We start from the raw sequence: 15,207 nt of genomic DNA, 5'->3' as shown, positions 1-15,207 counted from the left end.
ATATTGTTTTTGCCCTTCTTTTCTACTGACAATTATTGTGCTTTGTATCTTATTTAAGAATGTTTTTGTCTGAATGAGTGAAGTTTTGGGTTTTGTGTATGCCTAAGTAGAGTATATGCGGGTTTGTATGAGGTATCTTTCTTGAGGGATGCTTCCTGGCTTTTTGTGAACTTTGGTGTTTATCATCTGTACTATACAAGTACTTTTCTATTTTTGTCAATGTTTGTGTTATATTGTATTGTATCGTCGTTGCCTACGTTATGACATAATATTTATATAAAAAAACAAGAAACAGAAAAGAATACATTTTGTAAAAAAAATTAATATTGTGTTATAGAAATCATTGTAAGGGATTTTTTTTCCTGTGGTTTGGTGGGCTTTTTTGAGACATTATTGCGCGCTTTAATGTATGATTTTTTTAATTAGAAGTGTATTTGTGCACCAGGCAGGAATTGCTCTTGTTTGTTGTTGTCATACCAAGCTTAGACACGTAGCTGTGTTTTTGGCTGGCACTGCATATGCCATCTTTACTTTAATATGGAGTAACTTGAAGCTGGCTGAATGATGACGTGCCGTTTTTAGCTGCTAATAATGGCTATTTATTCTGTATCAAAACGAGCATGATTTAGGTATATTTCAAAATTGCAGTTGTTTATTTCTTTTTTATATTGGTTGTAAATGTTTTCTTGGGATGGCAACCCAAAAACAGGTGTGATGATGAAAAGTACCAGGAGGCAAGGTTCATTATGTGTTCTGCATGGGTAGCCATCCATGAAATGAATGGTGGCGTTTTCTGTGCTCTACATCACCTGATGTCAGATTAGTTGTTATGGAGCATACTGTTTTTCTGAATATCTGATGGAAGAAGTGAGATGAACAATTGAACAATAGTTGCTGGTGATCTGGGTTTTAGGCTGGCTTTTGTTAGAAGTGGGGGCTCCATCCTGTCGGGAAGGTCAATAAGAAGACTCTGTGTATGAGGGAGGTGTTGTCCATTTAAGGCTTAGGAATATGTGTGTCTTCTGTGAGGGATTGTATAAGCAACCAGGAGGTGACTTTCAAAGCATTGAGGATGTGGCTGAGGCCTGTTAATATGAGTAGTTTGAAGAGCTGTTATGAAGAATGTTCACCAGGGGCTATTTGAGATGGAGAGCATATATGTATCCTGGCTTTGATGAAATGACACCTTGTGACAGGCATCTTATAGAAGAATTTGATGATGGGTGTGAATTTTTCAATGGCATGGGGTGTATTTGTTTCAGAAAATATGTAGACACGATGTTGAGCAGCCTATTGTTTACTTCTGCAAGTGTACAGTGGTTAATTTGTGTTTGCTTGTGTGGCAAGTTTTGCTTATATTCATCTCTTGTATGTATCATTGTGCAAATGTCTTTTCGATGATTTGATGATCTTGAGATTTTGTAGTATGTGTTTGTCAATGTGCCCGCTTTAAGGCATACATGAGCATCAGGTGTGTCTTGTGTGGAGAGTGTCAGCAAAAAAAGGTATTGACACAACATTTCAAGAGAGCAGCTCATGAAAGACTGAACAAGCTCTTCAATGACATGGTTGTGACTATGTCATGAACTGTCACAAAGGATTTCTTTACTTTTTGGCCTCTGGTGGCCTGCAAAATTGGTGGAAGGTGACTCCTGCAGAGTATGAGTGTGGAAAGTGGCTGCCAAAGTTGTCTCTGTATTCAAGCATCTGAATTGAGGTTGGATTATGGCTGGATTCTGTGAGGAATTAATGAATATGGTACTTTTCAAACTCACTATCACGCAAACAAGAGTATCCTGGCCCTAGCTCAGTTCCTTAAGCTGTGTTTGCTGTGTTCGCCCTAAGTGGCCAAGCGTATGCCCAAACATGGGTCCCTTGCTCGCTGTGCCACTGGATTCAAGCTAGCTTGGCTGATGAGGGGTGAAACCCCCAAACCGGTTCTAGTTTGCTGATTTCCGTCCGGGGAGGACCTGACCCGGCAGTTCAGGCTGGACTGTTCCCATGAGGAACAAGATGAAGACTTATTTGCATATGGCAGGGTCCAAACTGGGGTGTTATAGTGAGCAAAAGAAAGATGGATTAAACCCAGATCTGTGACTGGGGGTGAGTGGTTGAAAAGTTTCAGCACTCAGTCCATCATCATGTGTTTGCCCTAAGTGGCCATGGGTATGCCCAGACGTGGGTCCCTTGCTCGCTGTGTCACTGGATTCAAGGTAGCCTGGCTGATGAGGGGTGAAACCCCCAAAACCGGTCCCAGGATGCTTGTTTCTGGTCCAGGAAGGACCTGCCCTGGCAGGTCGGGCTGGACTGTTCCCCTGAGGAACAGGGTCAAGACTGATTTGCATTTGGCTGGGTCCAAATTGGGGTGGCATAGTGAGCAAAAGAACGATGGATTTAACCCAGATCTGTGACTGAGTGTGAGTGGTTGAAAAGTTTCAGCACTGCATCCATCATCTTGTTGTGTTTGCACAGTTCCTTAAGCAACCATTGCAATAAAGATAAAAAAAGAGAGACTTATTATATTAAAGACTAACAGCCAGGTCTTCAGGTTCTTCTTGTAACTGGCTTCATTCATGATGGGCTGAAGTGAACCAGGAAGTTGGTTACAGCCTCTTGATCCTAGGAGCATAAATGATTTGCCTCCTATGGATTTGAGCCTGAAAGAGGGAGGTTTTAGCAAATTAATGTTGCAAGATCTGACAGTCCTCTGAGTCCTGTAAAGGCAAAACCTGTCATATAGATATTTGGGGTCTGTAGCATAAAAGGTCCTGAATACCAGCACCAAAGTTTTAAATAGAACGCTCTTATGAATAGGCAACCAATGAAACTCTGAGTGCCTTGGATGCAGAATTATACCTGGGAAACCTGAGCACAAGTCTGGCAGCCGAATTGTGAACCATCTGGAGCCTATGAAACACTTGCTTTGAAATTCCAACATAGCGGCTATTGCAGTTGTCAAGCCTTGAAGTTATAAGTGCAAAAGCCACTGTTTTCCTTGCGTCTAAAGATGACGATTGAAGGTTGTGTCTGATTTGTGTGTGATGATGATGTTGGTAATGCCTGCAGCATGGTACGCGATGGAGTTGATATTGAGGATTGTGAAGAATAATATTCCCAGTGGGTGGGCTGTATGGTGGGGAGAATGAATTGTGAATGTGGATATTCAGACTGGATACGAGGGAGACACATGAGTGTGTGGTAGGTATGTGTTTTCATGTGAAGACACCTATTGTATGGTTAGCGGTTGTTTTTGAGCACCTAGTCATAAAAGTGCCAGGCAGGGCAAAAATGGGGATGGTAACCCTCAGGTCTTCCAGACACTAACATGAGTCACCTAAGGTTTGACATTCTATTCTTTAACCTTTCAATTCAAAATGCACCTGGCGAGATTATCTCAGGGATAGCACTGAAAAGGTAGTGACATTTGTATCATCTCATCAGTTCTCCACAAGTTCTCTGTGGGCCTCACTAGTGTTCTTGATGCCAATACTGGGTGTGAGCCTTCACTTTTGGCCGCAGGGTGCAAAGTTGATCACATCAGGTGATCGGCTCTCCAGCAATCCTGTCTAGGCCTCACTCTTGTTCCGGAACGCGGTCTTTGGTTTTTGAGCATTTGGACCTTTCTTTATTATCTACGGACCTTTCTGGCCCCACCATCCATTATGAACTACTGCTCATCACAATAAAATGTTGATTAAAAAAAATATATAAATTGGGGAAAGGATGACAAGTTTGTAATTTAGTACACAGCTGATATTCATAAAAAGCAATCATTCAATTGGATTTTTTTTAAAGTTATCTTCTAAAAGCAATTGTGGTGTTTTACATTTGTTTACCATTTTGTAACTAAACCTTAAAGTCTGTGCTCTGAGGTGTCTGAAAACAAACCATTTTAGATTTGATGTCCTTGATATCCTAGTCTTGTGATTGAATCACATTTTGCTTTTCATTTCTAACATCCGAGATCATCTCTTGATAGGTAAAGTCAGGGTGTCAAACCAACACCCAGATTGAGATTGAGTGTGTGCCTTTTGGAGACTTTAATGATCCTTTGCATGTGAGTTGTTAGTTGTGGATGTTGGAATGCATAAAACTCTTAATTTCTCCTCTTGTTGATGACTTCCTCACACATTTTAACTGCCCTTAGATGAATTCATTGCAACCCATACATTACATGTCTTTTAATTACTAAATAGTAATCCGCTGTTATATTGCCTTCACTGGACTGCATAACAGCTCACACATTCAATGCCTTCATGTTGCCAAATAGTGCATCAGAGCAGAAATGCCTTCTCGTTACTAAACTGTAAGATACTCCTGAATTGCTTGTACATATGAATTAGAGACCAGTGTGTTTATAGATGCTGTATAGTACCGGTAGCGTAGATTTTCTATATTTCACAGTTTTTGTTAATAATTGAAATTTTGTGTTTATACCTGCTTATAGCCCATATGTGTAATCATACTTTGTTTTAGCATTATTGCACATGTATACATATTTTAAATGTACGCCCATTTGGTATCCTATGCTGTACATTACACATTTTAGTGTGGAGTTGGCTAAATGAAGCAGGGATTGTCTAAATTAGTGAATTCAGCCTTTTACGCAAGAAAATTATTCTCTCCCAAGATCTTCTTGTATTCTTCCTGAAAGAAAAACTTCATACGAGCTCATTAGTGCCCATAAGCAGTTTTGGGCAATTACGTTTCCCTGCCTAAATTAACTTTTACTGAGATAAAGTGCATAAATGTAGCACCAAAACATATCAATTTTAGCTTTACATGCTCCAACTGACGGGGGGAAGTGGGGGTGAAGCGTCAATTTGTCATTTTGTCTTTGCTCATTTTGAGTCTGGCTGGCTATTTCATTAAACGTGTGTTAGATGTCTATGCACTATCCTGAATGTCTGTTTCCTTTTACAGTATATATCATCAACATTTGATGGCATGGATTGTCTAACATGAATTTCATTCTATAGACACTATTCAGAAAATGCTGCAAGCACATAACATTGTGAGACTACACACCAAAGTTACCTTGTTTAAGAGTTTATTTGGATTTTTTGTACACAAGTTCAAAAATACAACACGCAATCCGGAATACCTGTTCTACTTTATTGTCACCAACAGTAACATCCTACATTAGTAGTTAGCAAACAAAAAATATAACATTACTCCTCGCGGCCAAAGCTAGCATGTGACACTTAGGTGTATGCATTGTTTTGGTGGCTAGGATCTATGTTGAAATGAAGAACACTTGTAAGAAGAAATACTGTTATAAAGAATACACTATGATCTATATGAGAAAACAACATGATTGGTTATAACTAGATGCACTGCAATCACAAAACCTCCATAATGTATGCTTTCATTAAAAAAATGCACTTCTGTCAGTCTTATCCTATCTTCAACTTTGATCCTGATTTCTAGCCTTTGATAATATGGCATTAGCTAAACTGTCATATGATTAGATCAGTCACTAAGCGTTCAGTCATTCTAGAGTCTTTAACCATGATAAATGTTGTGCACAGTTTAGCAAATACCACAATAGCAAATCTTCTCACTGGATTAGACTCACGAAGAAGACGACTATGTAACTACAAGATTAATGTTGTACTTTGAAATAGCTCAATGGAGTATAGGCATGAGCAAAACAAATGTCAGCAGAATTTTGTTTAAAACAAGCTGAGCTTTGAGAAATCAGTTGGACAGCTAAATGAAAGGTGTGTGTTAAAGTGCTTTATTTATGAATTAAAAATGCATTAAAATACTATGGGGCATATGTATCAAATGATTTTGTATTCACAAACGCTGAGATTCGCAAAAAAACAGCGTTTGCGAATACAAACTCGCGATGTATGAGACATTTTCACCTCGCATAATTAAGGAATCGCTAATTTTGCGATTCCTTAATTTTGCGTAAGCATTTAAGGAATCGCAAATTGCTATTCCTTAAATGCTATGTATGAAGCACCCAAGTTGTGCGATTTCTCCTTAAGAAATCGCAAATTACCACCAACTCCAAGTTGGTGGTAAGTTGCGATTTCTTTGAAAAAATGCACTTTTTGGCATTTTTCAAAGTGCCAAGTGGCGCACATACATGCCCTTAGGGCATGTATGTGCGCCATATGCGCACACATGCTCATTTCAGGGGTGCCTCAGGGTGTTCTCATGACACCCTTGCAATTATTCTCAATTTGCGATTTTCTAATTGCGAATCGCAAATTGAGAATGACTTCCCATTCATTCCTATGGGCCTTCTGGCCCATAGGAATGAATGGGAAGTTATTCCTTAATTGCGATTTCGCAATTTGCTAATCGCAATTAAGGAATAACAAGAAATCGCAAAATATTTGCGATTTATTAAATACATCCCATTTTGCGATTCTCAAATAGCGATTCTCAAAATATCGCTATTTGAGAATCGCAATCACGGATGTTGATACATATGCCCCTAAATGACTTTATTGACAATGAAACTTTACAAAGCCTACCTTGTGTGAAAGATCCCATTACTCATTACATTCATAATTAGTTATTTTTTTTCTGGTACATTCTTCATAATGGTATTTCTTCATAGGCATTTATTCAAAGTGAATTAATTCCAGGAAATGCACCATTTAGAGTATTGACTTAAGTAACTTCAGAAAATATAAACAGCAGAAAAAACATGAACATCATTATGAATGTTACTTGCAGCTGTAGGTTTTTCCCTAGTTCAGGAGAGGGCAAAAGAGGGCACAGATAAACTGTACATCTAATTCAGCCAGTGTTTTTGTGATCTCATTTTCCTGGCAATGGAATACAAAATAAATATAGATTAATTGTGGCAAAATGCTTAGAATAAGAAATGGAGTCTTGTTAATAGAAAAAGGATGCACAATATTCCCTAGATTCTTTTTTTAAAGAATATTCTATTTGCATATCACTGAATAGTCTCATGTAATGAGTGTGTATACAGACAAGAACCTTAATCACCATCCTTTGGGCAGTGATTCAAAGGCCTCCTGAGGACAAATAGTAACTCTGTAGTAGTAAATAGCCTTAGAAAGCTTTAGAAACTCCTAGAATGACTCACTATTATTATGTGTATTATCCATTGTTTTGGTTCATTGATGGGCTAGTTTGAATTATAGTACTTTTTAAATATTTTGTGCCACATGTACAAAGGGTTTGCAATTTATGAACAAATTGTAAACTCAGCAAATAAGAAAATGGCTCAGGAGATACAGATCGCTTTTAAAGGAATGATTTACAAACTTCGCTTAGAGCTGAGTACTTCATTTTCCAGGTCTTCAATAATGTGTTGTAGATGTACCAAATCACTCCTGGCAAATACAAAACATGTAACATTCAGAATGATCACGCAAACGTGGAAAAACGTGCATGTTGCTTCATTTGGTGACGAGGGGCAAAGTATTAAACTGTTCTATGATGCACCAAGGACAAAGGCTGTCCTCTATTCAATAGTGCAATAGATGGACCTATTGGAACCAAAGGAGGGGACAGATCTCTATAGGCATATTTGGCCAAAGAGAGAAGTAAGTGTTTTAACCTCATCAATCAGATAAAATATATACTCTTTCAAGATCTGCATCCACTACTAGAGAGATAGCCCAGTCAGGATGTGTTTACATATGCTGGTTTTATATTCTTTACGCACATCAGCACAATGGACGTTACATTCATAAGTTGGTGCTGTGGTATGTGGGTGATGAAAAATTAGAAGTCATGTCATTAGTCTGGCTCCTGGATCTCATGCTTATGGAAATTAAATCCGCTCCTCTGCCAAGTCTGCGGAGTTCGAACTTACACAGGAGGAATTTTGTATTGTAGCTAGTTTCCTAAATGTAGGACACATCTTGCTCTGGCCAACACCATCAATCATCCACATATACTATAATGGAAAGGGGCAGCACTAATTTGCTACAAGATCAAGATAGAAGGAAATGCAAAGCACATACCGGTCATTGTGACACAGAAAGTGGAATCCATGATGTCTCTTTCATACTTGTTCAGTAGCGCTAGCTGTGATTGATTAGATGGATGTGAGCTTGGATATGGACGGCAGCTCGCTAGGTTTGCACTACACATCCTCTAACATACCACAGGATGAGCTTCTGCCCAATGCTGATTACTCTTTGTACATATTAGTGGCAGTTCCATTAGCGTCCGAGCAAGAACCATAATTGTGCCCTAACAAAGTACAGCAAAGCACTTCTTGACATTGGTGCACAATGTCCGCATTCAAGCAAACATTCAGCATTGTAAAATACCTATTTACATGACAGGTTCGTCTTGAAAGGACAAACCTGTTTGACCAATATTCGCCACATGTGTAACATTACACAACTGAACAACTACGACAGGATTGCATATACAAGTTGTTGATAATTTACACAACTATGTGCCTTTCTCACCCATTCATGGACAGAACAGAACACCAAAGAAAAGGTCTTGGAGGAAGTTGGTGACCATCAATTTTTTCAGAGGTTAATCTCATGCACACTGAGAACATAAGAGTCAGACAGAGGATTAGAAAATTTGACTAAGGGCCACTTTGCTAATGCAGGAAGAGGGGCACTGTATCTATACTAGTGCCCCATGTTGGTATCATTGCAAAGGTATCTATGCTTTTTACTTCTTGTACTGGCTCAGAGGTCTAAGGTCTTCCTACCAGTTGGCCTGTGTTTTTCAGGTGTTTTTGCTGGGTCCTCCACGAGTTCGAGTTGCCTTACACCAGCACCCGGTTTGCCTTTTTCTGATCAGGGATATGGATGTCATGCTACCTTTATAGATGATTCCTGAAATCACAGATGTCTCCAACGCTGGATTCTTACATTGTACCATGCCGAGGCTTTGTATACCTGGCACATACTCTGTAGTCACTATTGTTGAGACACCTGACATTTTCTGACTCAACTGTGCCAGTGGTCTTAATGCTCTCTACTTGGGCTGCTCCAATTGATCTCAGAAGCTCTCAGCCAGTGCTTCTGAATGATGTAGTTGTGAAATATCAAGACGGCTTATTTGTGATTTGTCAGGTCTCTTTCTTACACCACCCCTACACTTCTGTCTCTTTATCTCACTCTTGTGGATTTTTTCCATTCCTGACGATTTTCCTGTCTTTCTCTTCCTCCTCCATTTTCAAATTTCTGGCTTTCCCTCTCTTGCTCTGGGCCAAAGTCTGTTGTTGAAAAATCAGTCCTGGACAATGAAGAACTGAGAGACTATGACCTGAATATGGAACTCTTCCATTTAACCCTCAGAGACCAGTTAAGGCAGATATAATTGAGAAACTTGGGAGAGACCAAACAGTCAAAAAAGTGGACACACAAGAATGATCCTATTGAGAACAGCTCTGTGATATACAGAGGGTTATGTGTGGCAGCCGCTAATCAGTATGACACAAACAGCGATAAGTGGGAAGAAGGGTTGGGACTTTCCATTCCTGAAGATCTATGGTCCATTATATGGACAAGATAAGCTGGCTTTTGGTATTGAGTCCAATAGGATGAGGACACACCATATGATTGGTATCTGTTCTTCTGATCACATTGCCCAATAGTCTCTTTCATTCAAACTAACACATTCCATTAAATTTATAGACCGTGATTGCTGAGTTTAGTTGCCTTTGGTCAGACTCTCCAATCCTAATAGCCAAACTTTTTCCTGTCTGACAGCTGCTTCTTCCACCAAGCAGAGGTCTAGAGATGTGGTTGTGACGTAGATTAAATTTGGCTGCTCTTTGTGGCCTCCACTTTTTTGAGCAGCACTAATTGTGGGTAATAAATGTGGATAAATGGTCCTTTCAACATTTGTAATAATGCTTTGTTTTGTATGTAGTGTTTTGTTCCACAGTGTTACTATTTCAGAGTGATTTAAATACAGCTGCTACAGTGAAACACTGCACAGTGAAATTACCCACTCTTGTGGAACCTACGGTGTTCCTATACTCCAAACCTAGCGACCCCGCTGCAACCTCCACTCGCAGGCTCGTTCAATGACTAGTTTAATGACTAGTGCAGTAAGCTCCCTCTAACCAGGACAGCCTGCATTCATTAGTTTTCTCAAAAGTGCCTGAAGGATAACAGATGCTTAGTTCAATGTCTTCATAGGGATTCCTAAATCTGTCATTCATGTTTCTTCGTTAGAAGCCCTGAATGACACACACAGGCTGGGTGGGCCATAGGGTGTCCAACGCTCCAGGACCCATTGCTTGCTCTGGACAGATTCCTTTCCAAACAAAGTGTCAGATTCTAGAAATGTTGTCCCTTGCTAAGGGTACAACAGCTGCGTGTGCTGCCTGTTCCTCCCAACTGAGATTTCACACACTGAAAACCATATTCTCTCTAGGATTTTTTTTAACTCATTATAAATGTACTCATTATGCAACAATTACTTAGTAAACAGACAGGTGTTCATTGCTTGACCCCTACTGTGTGTCCTTGACTAAGCCAAGATCTGCTTTGGTTTCATGTATGCGAGAATCTACTCGGTTACGTATGCTCCCCACGAGGCTATTTTAAAATAAACTGCATTTGTTGGCAGTTTTGGTGGACCCCTGCAGATAGCAGTCCAGAGGTCAAAAACTGTTTCCTTTGAAAAGTGACACCACAGCAGCCTTAATAGATACAGAGAATACATTATTTAAATCTATTGGAAATCAGGCCTGATATGACTTTCTTGAAAGACTCCTTGCTATAGTAGTTGCAACATTTATTGCAGTCTTCCGAGTCAAATGTCTGTGCTTCTGTCACACGACGGGGGCGCGAATGTTGCATTAACAGTTTGTTTTAATAACTGATTTAAATGATGAAATGATAAACGTATATTGCTTAGAAAATCGGCAATAAATTTAGCACCCCGTTTAGATTGTTCGGGTCACCCGGGTGTAAACTGTTCTGCCCAATGCATGACAAGCAAGATTTTCTTTTGAAATTTTTCAAAGTGATTAATTACTCAATGTCCCCTCCCTCCCCATTGCCATTTCCAAGGGCCCGGGTCTCCCGCTCGGGTAGCAGCCCAAACTCATTGAGATAGGACTCTACATCCACAGCAAAGAACTCCTCGTTGAATTGTTCGGTGATGCTGATGAAGTTGCTGATCATTTCCCCGGCTTTGTAGACGAGCAGAGTAGGAAGCACTTCTTTGGAGAATCGGTCCCCTGCCCCAGTGTCCACCGCCGTGATCTTGCAGAACTTCACGGTGGGATGCTCCAAGGCGAGGCAGGTGAGGCAACTATTCAGGGCCTCACAGCCCTTGACGCTGTCGTCATAGATGTGTACGATTACCGTTGTGCTCTTGTGCTCCTTCTCTATGGCTTCCAAGAACTCCTCCCCACTCTTGAGCTCGAAAAGGCAGCCATACTTGGGCCCGAAGCTCAACTTCTGGTGCATTTCCTGCATGCACTGCTTACGGTATATTTTTAGGCAGTTCTCATCCTCTTTGTCGTGGATCAACTCATACTCTTGCATGCTCATCTGCAATGATAATAAACATACATTGTTACGCCTAGCCACGGAATAAAGCATTGTGGTAACTGTGCAGTCAATTCAAAAACATTATTAAGTGCTTGAGTTACAGTGTAGGCTGTTGGAATTGCATTCTTTCACCCAAAATGCCTAAAACAATTTAGAAAAGATACAGGCGTGTCTACCCCTGCATCATGAGGACTATATCCATACTAGGTTTTCACCTTATCAGCATGGGATAAATGTACATGCAATGAATACAAATGAGCATCATTGACATCATTTCTTGTTATCCAGAAAACACTGTATGAATCAGGCCCTTATGGACCAATGTTAGGCATCACTGAATTAGTTAATTAGACATAATTCAATTACTTAAAAGACATACACATTCTAGGAAGAAGCACAATTAGAATTTATGTCATAATCCTATAAAACACCTTCTATTATAATGTTATCAGTTATATTAATATTTAAAAAATACTTGCAGTAATGGTTATTAAGGTAAATCATAGTTAAGTATTGTTGTTCACCGTTGATACTTGAGTTGGCAAACACCCGTAATACTCTTAATAGAGAGAGGCTGGGCTGAGAGAATAATGAACTAGTGGAAGGTGATGGTGCTCACATGAGGTGGGCCGAGGCAGTGCAATGGAGACGGGTATTTATTGGTTTGAAAGCAAGGAGATCCTAGGGGCTGGGAACTAGAACAAATTTGACTAGAGGGGAAACTAACTTTCTTATGGTGTTGTTGCTACGTGGAAGCCGGGCTAGGATGTGTTCAAGTCCACAGATGTCCATGGTGGAAGTGGCACCAATAGATTGAGGAATTTGGTACATGCTCACAATAGTGCTGCAAAATTGTTGGCTTTTATAAGAGAAACAGCTGTCAGGGTCATGTGATGGGAAGTAGCTGCTTGGGTCAGAGGAGTGAAAGCCATTAGATGCACCATTTGGAGGGTATGGATGTGGAATCTGGGTGGAAAGAGCAACCAGCAAATACAAGACAGTCCTAATGACTGGTTGTGGGTGGCACCAGAAACCATGCTGCCAGATGCCCAGGTCCCTGATGAGCAGCAGAAGCTGGGTTAATTGGAAGGGAAGTCTCCAGAGCCAACCAGGACGTAATCCCTGGTACAGGAAAGTAAGTGAGATTATGTTTTGGAAGGTTGAAAATGAGTTTAGAGAAAAGGAAACCGGCAACTGTCCTGAATTGTTGAGGCCAGGCAAAGAGCTAGAAAGTCCAGGAACTGCTAAGATGATTCAATATGGTGTAGGGCCTGGACAAGGTGGTGGGAAAAATAAATATGCTCAAGGGTGCTGTATTTAGATAATGCTTTCAGTTAAAGAAATTGACAACCTCATCTGTATAACCCTAGCCTTCTTTAACAAACAGGTAGAGTGTGGAATGCAAGCCAATAATTGAGGAAGCTGCTCTTTCTTGAAATACAATTGCATTGCTGTAAAGGATTTCATCAATTTGGAAGAGCTGTGTTGCAGTCTTTTTTTTTATAGTCATATATTGAATTCCTCAGCCAGTGCCATTTTGGACACTGTGAGAGTGGTTCAAGTAAAAAATCCATGGGAGCTCTTATTCATTCAAAGTAGTAGTTACTTTCCTTCGGTAAATCTTTTAGCTGATGGATAATATGGCTGCAGGGGATTCCTTAACGCTCTTCATGCTCCCCTCTTGAGGTGATATGATTGGTAATTTTTATTTATATTTTTCCTTTCTTTTGACTCCATTTTCATGTCCCAACAGAACAGATGTCACTGGCATACTCAGCACTATATATTGGACTCTCTGGTTATGCTACATATATAAAGACACTTCTGATGTGTGGAGTTGTGAAACGCTGAATCTGACATCAGTGACTCCCCATGATACCAAAAACCGCTTGCCAATATGACAGTATTTTCCTGCCCGGAACTTCAAATACACCAGACACATTGGTTTCCAGAACCAAACTTTGGGTTTGAGCAGTTTGTTAGTAAAAAACAAAACAGAAAAAATGCTCCCAGTCCACATGGTGAGCCAGGTGGCATTGAGGCACGTCAGTCGGCTCCGCGTCGCTCGAGGTCCCGGTCGCATAGGAGGTCGAGGGACCGGTCGCGTAGCCACCACCATTCTTGATCCAAGTCAGGTAAGTCGAAGCACAAGAAGTCGTCGAAGAAGCATTGTCGCTCTTTGACTTCTTCTTGTCAGTTGACTGGTGCGACGAGGGATGCGGGTGGTGCCCCTCCCTCGGATCCACGTGTGGAGCCCGAAGGGTTGGCTCTGGGTTTTCTCCCATTCCCGGGACTGGGTGCGACCCCTGCCCAGCTTCATCAGTTTTACGAAGCGATGCACGCCATCTTTGGGCAGCCCGACTCCGCCATCCTGCCTTCGGGTGCGCCAACTTGGCTGGGGGCCCTGAGCCTTCGACGCCGGCAGCTTTGGTGCCGCAGGGTCCCCTTGGATCCAGGCCTGGGTCTGGATCGGCGCCGGGCGACCTGTTTACGCCACCCCCAGCACCGATTCCACCGGCACCATGTCTGCAGCTGGCGTCGGCTGTGTCCCCAGCCAATGTCGACCCCAGCCTCCACCTCGAGGTAGACACGGAGCTGGACCGGCGTCGACAGACTTTTGTACCCCTGTTCTACCCTGGCTCTTAGAGACCAGATTGGCAGCCAGATGAGGGTGAGTAGGACTGGGAGGGGTCTGGTGACCCTTTAACTGACCAGTTAGGTTGTGAATCGGACTGGAGAGAGGAACTGGGGGAAGCCAGTGGTCTGGATACCTCCTCAGACCTTGGCATGTTGCCTTCTACCGTGGCTACGGAGGAGAGAGCGTCATATGTTGCGTAGGGTGGCGAGGCTCTCCACCTCGAGCTACCTACGGTGGCAGTCAGGGCTAACTTAGAGGTGCTTCAATCAGCAGTGAGCTCTTCGGAGCACCTGCTGCTATTTAATGAATCCCTCACAGACATCCTTTTGGGCACCTGGTCCAGGCCCAACACAGGGGCTCCTGTGGACAGGATGATTGCCCGACGCCCAACACCCCACCCCCAAGAGCTTGGTGGTCAAAGCCTCCACCTCCAAAGGTGCATTCCCTAACACACCACCTGATAGGGAATACATAAAGCTGGACAACCTTGGGAAGAAAATGTTTTCTTCCTCCGGCTTGAGACTGCGGTCTGTTGGGCCGTTACACTCACTCTGTGTGGGATACGGTAGCGCAGGTGCTGCCCCAGTCCCTGGAGGAGGCCCGGCCGTGCTCTCCCATGCAGTTGCCAAGTTTGAGAGACGCAGCAAAGTTTACCCTCCGCTGTGGGCTGGATACCGCCGACTCATTAGGCAGGACGATTTCCACGTCGGTAGCCCTTTGACGCTACGCCTGGTTGAGGTCGACTGGTTTTTCCGGGTATGTCCAATCCACTCTGGATATGACCTTTGACAGCCGTCGCCTTTTTGGCGACAAGGCAGACAATGCGCTGGAGCGCTTTAAGGATTCTCGGGCTATGGCCAGGTCCTTGGGTCTCTCCACCGCAGTCTGCCTTTCGCCCCTTTCGTGGCTACGGAAGGGGTGCCCCTCCATGCCCCGCCCAGAGCCACAGGCCGGCACAAGCTGTTCAGCCTCTGCGCGGCCGGGGACATGGGAACAAGCGCCGTGGTTCTGGGGGCAAGCGGGCGGGCCAGTCCACCACAGCCCCCACTACAGCAGCCTCCAAACCCTCCTAGTCCGACCTTTCAG

The 15,207-nt window shown here is 42.3% G+C and overlaps 1 protein-coding gene across 2 annotated transcripts in view; it reads right to left on the bottom strand.

Annotated features, from left to right (window-relative positions):
* Positions 1-5,039: 5,039 nt before the first annotated feature.
* PDC (phosducin) overlaps positions 5,040-15,207 on the bottom strand; it is a 134,026-nt gene continuing 123,858 nt past the window's right edge. For both annotated transcript variants that reach the window (XM_085601664.1, XM_085601663.1), the window contains exon 4: positions 5,040-11,483. In XM_085601664.1, the coding sequence (XP_085457790.1) occupies positions 10,959-11,483 (525 nt within the window). In that variant the 3' untranslated portion in view covers positions 5,040-10,958. The remainder of the gene's footprint in view (positions 11,484-15,207) is intronic.

This window comes from Triturus cristatus, chromosome 4_2 (assembly GCF_964204655.1).
Source record: "Triturus cristatus chromosome 4_2, aTriCri1.1, whole genome shotgun sequence".
NCBI lineage: Eukaryota > Metazoa > Chordata > Amphibia > Caudata > Salamandridae > Triturus > Triturus cristatus.
This window is presented reverse-complemented; position numbering and strand designations above follow the sequence as displayed.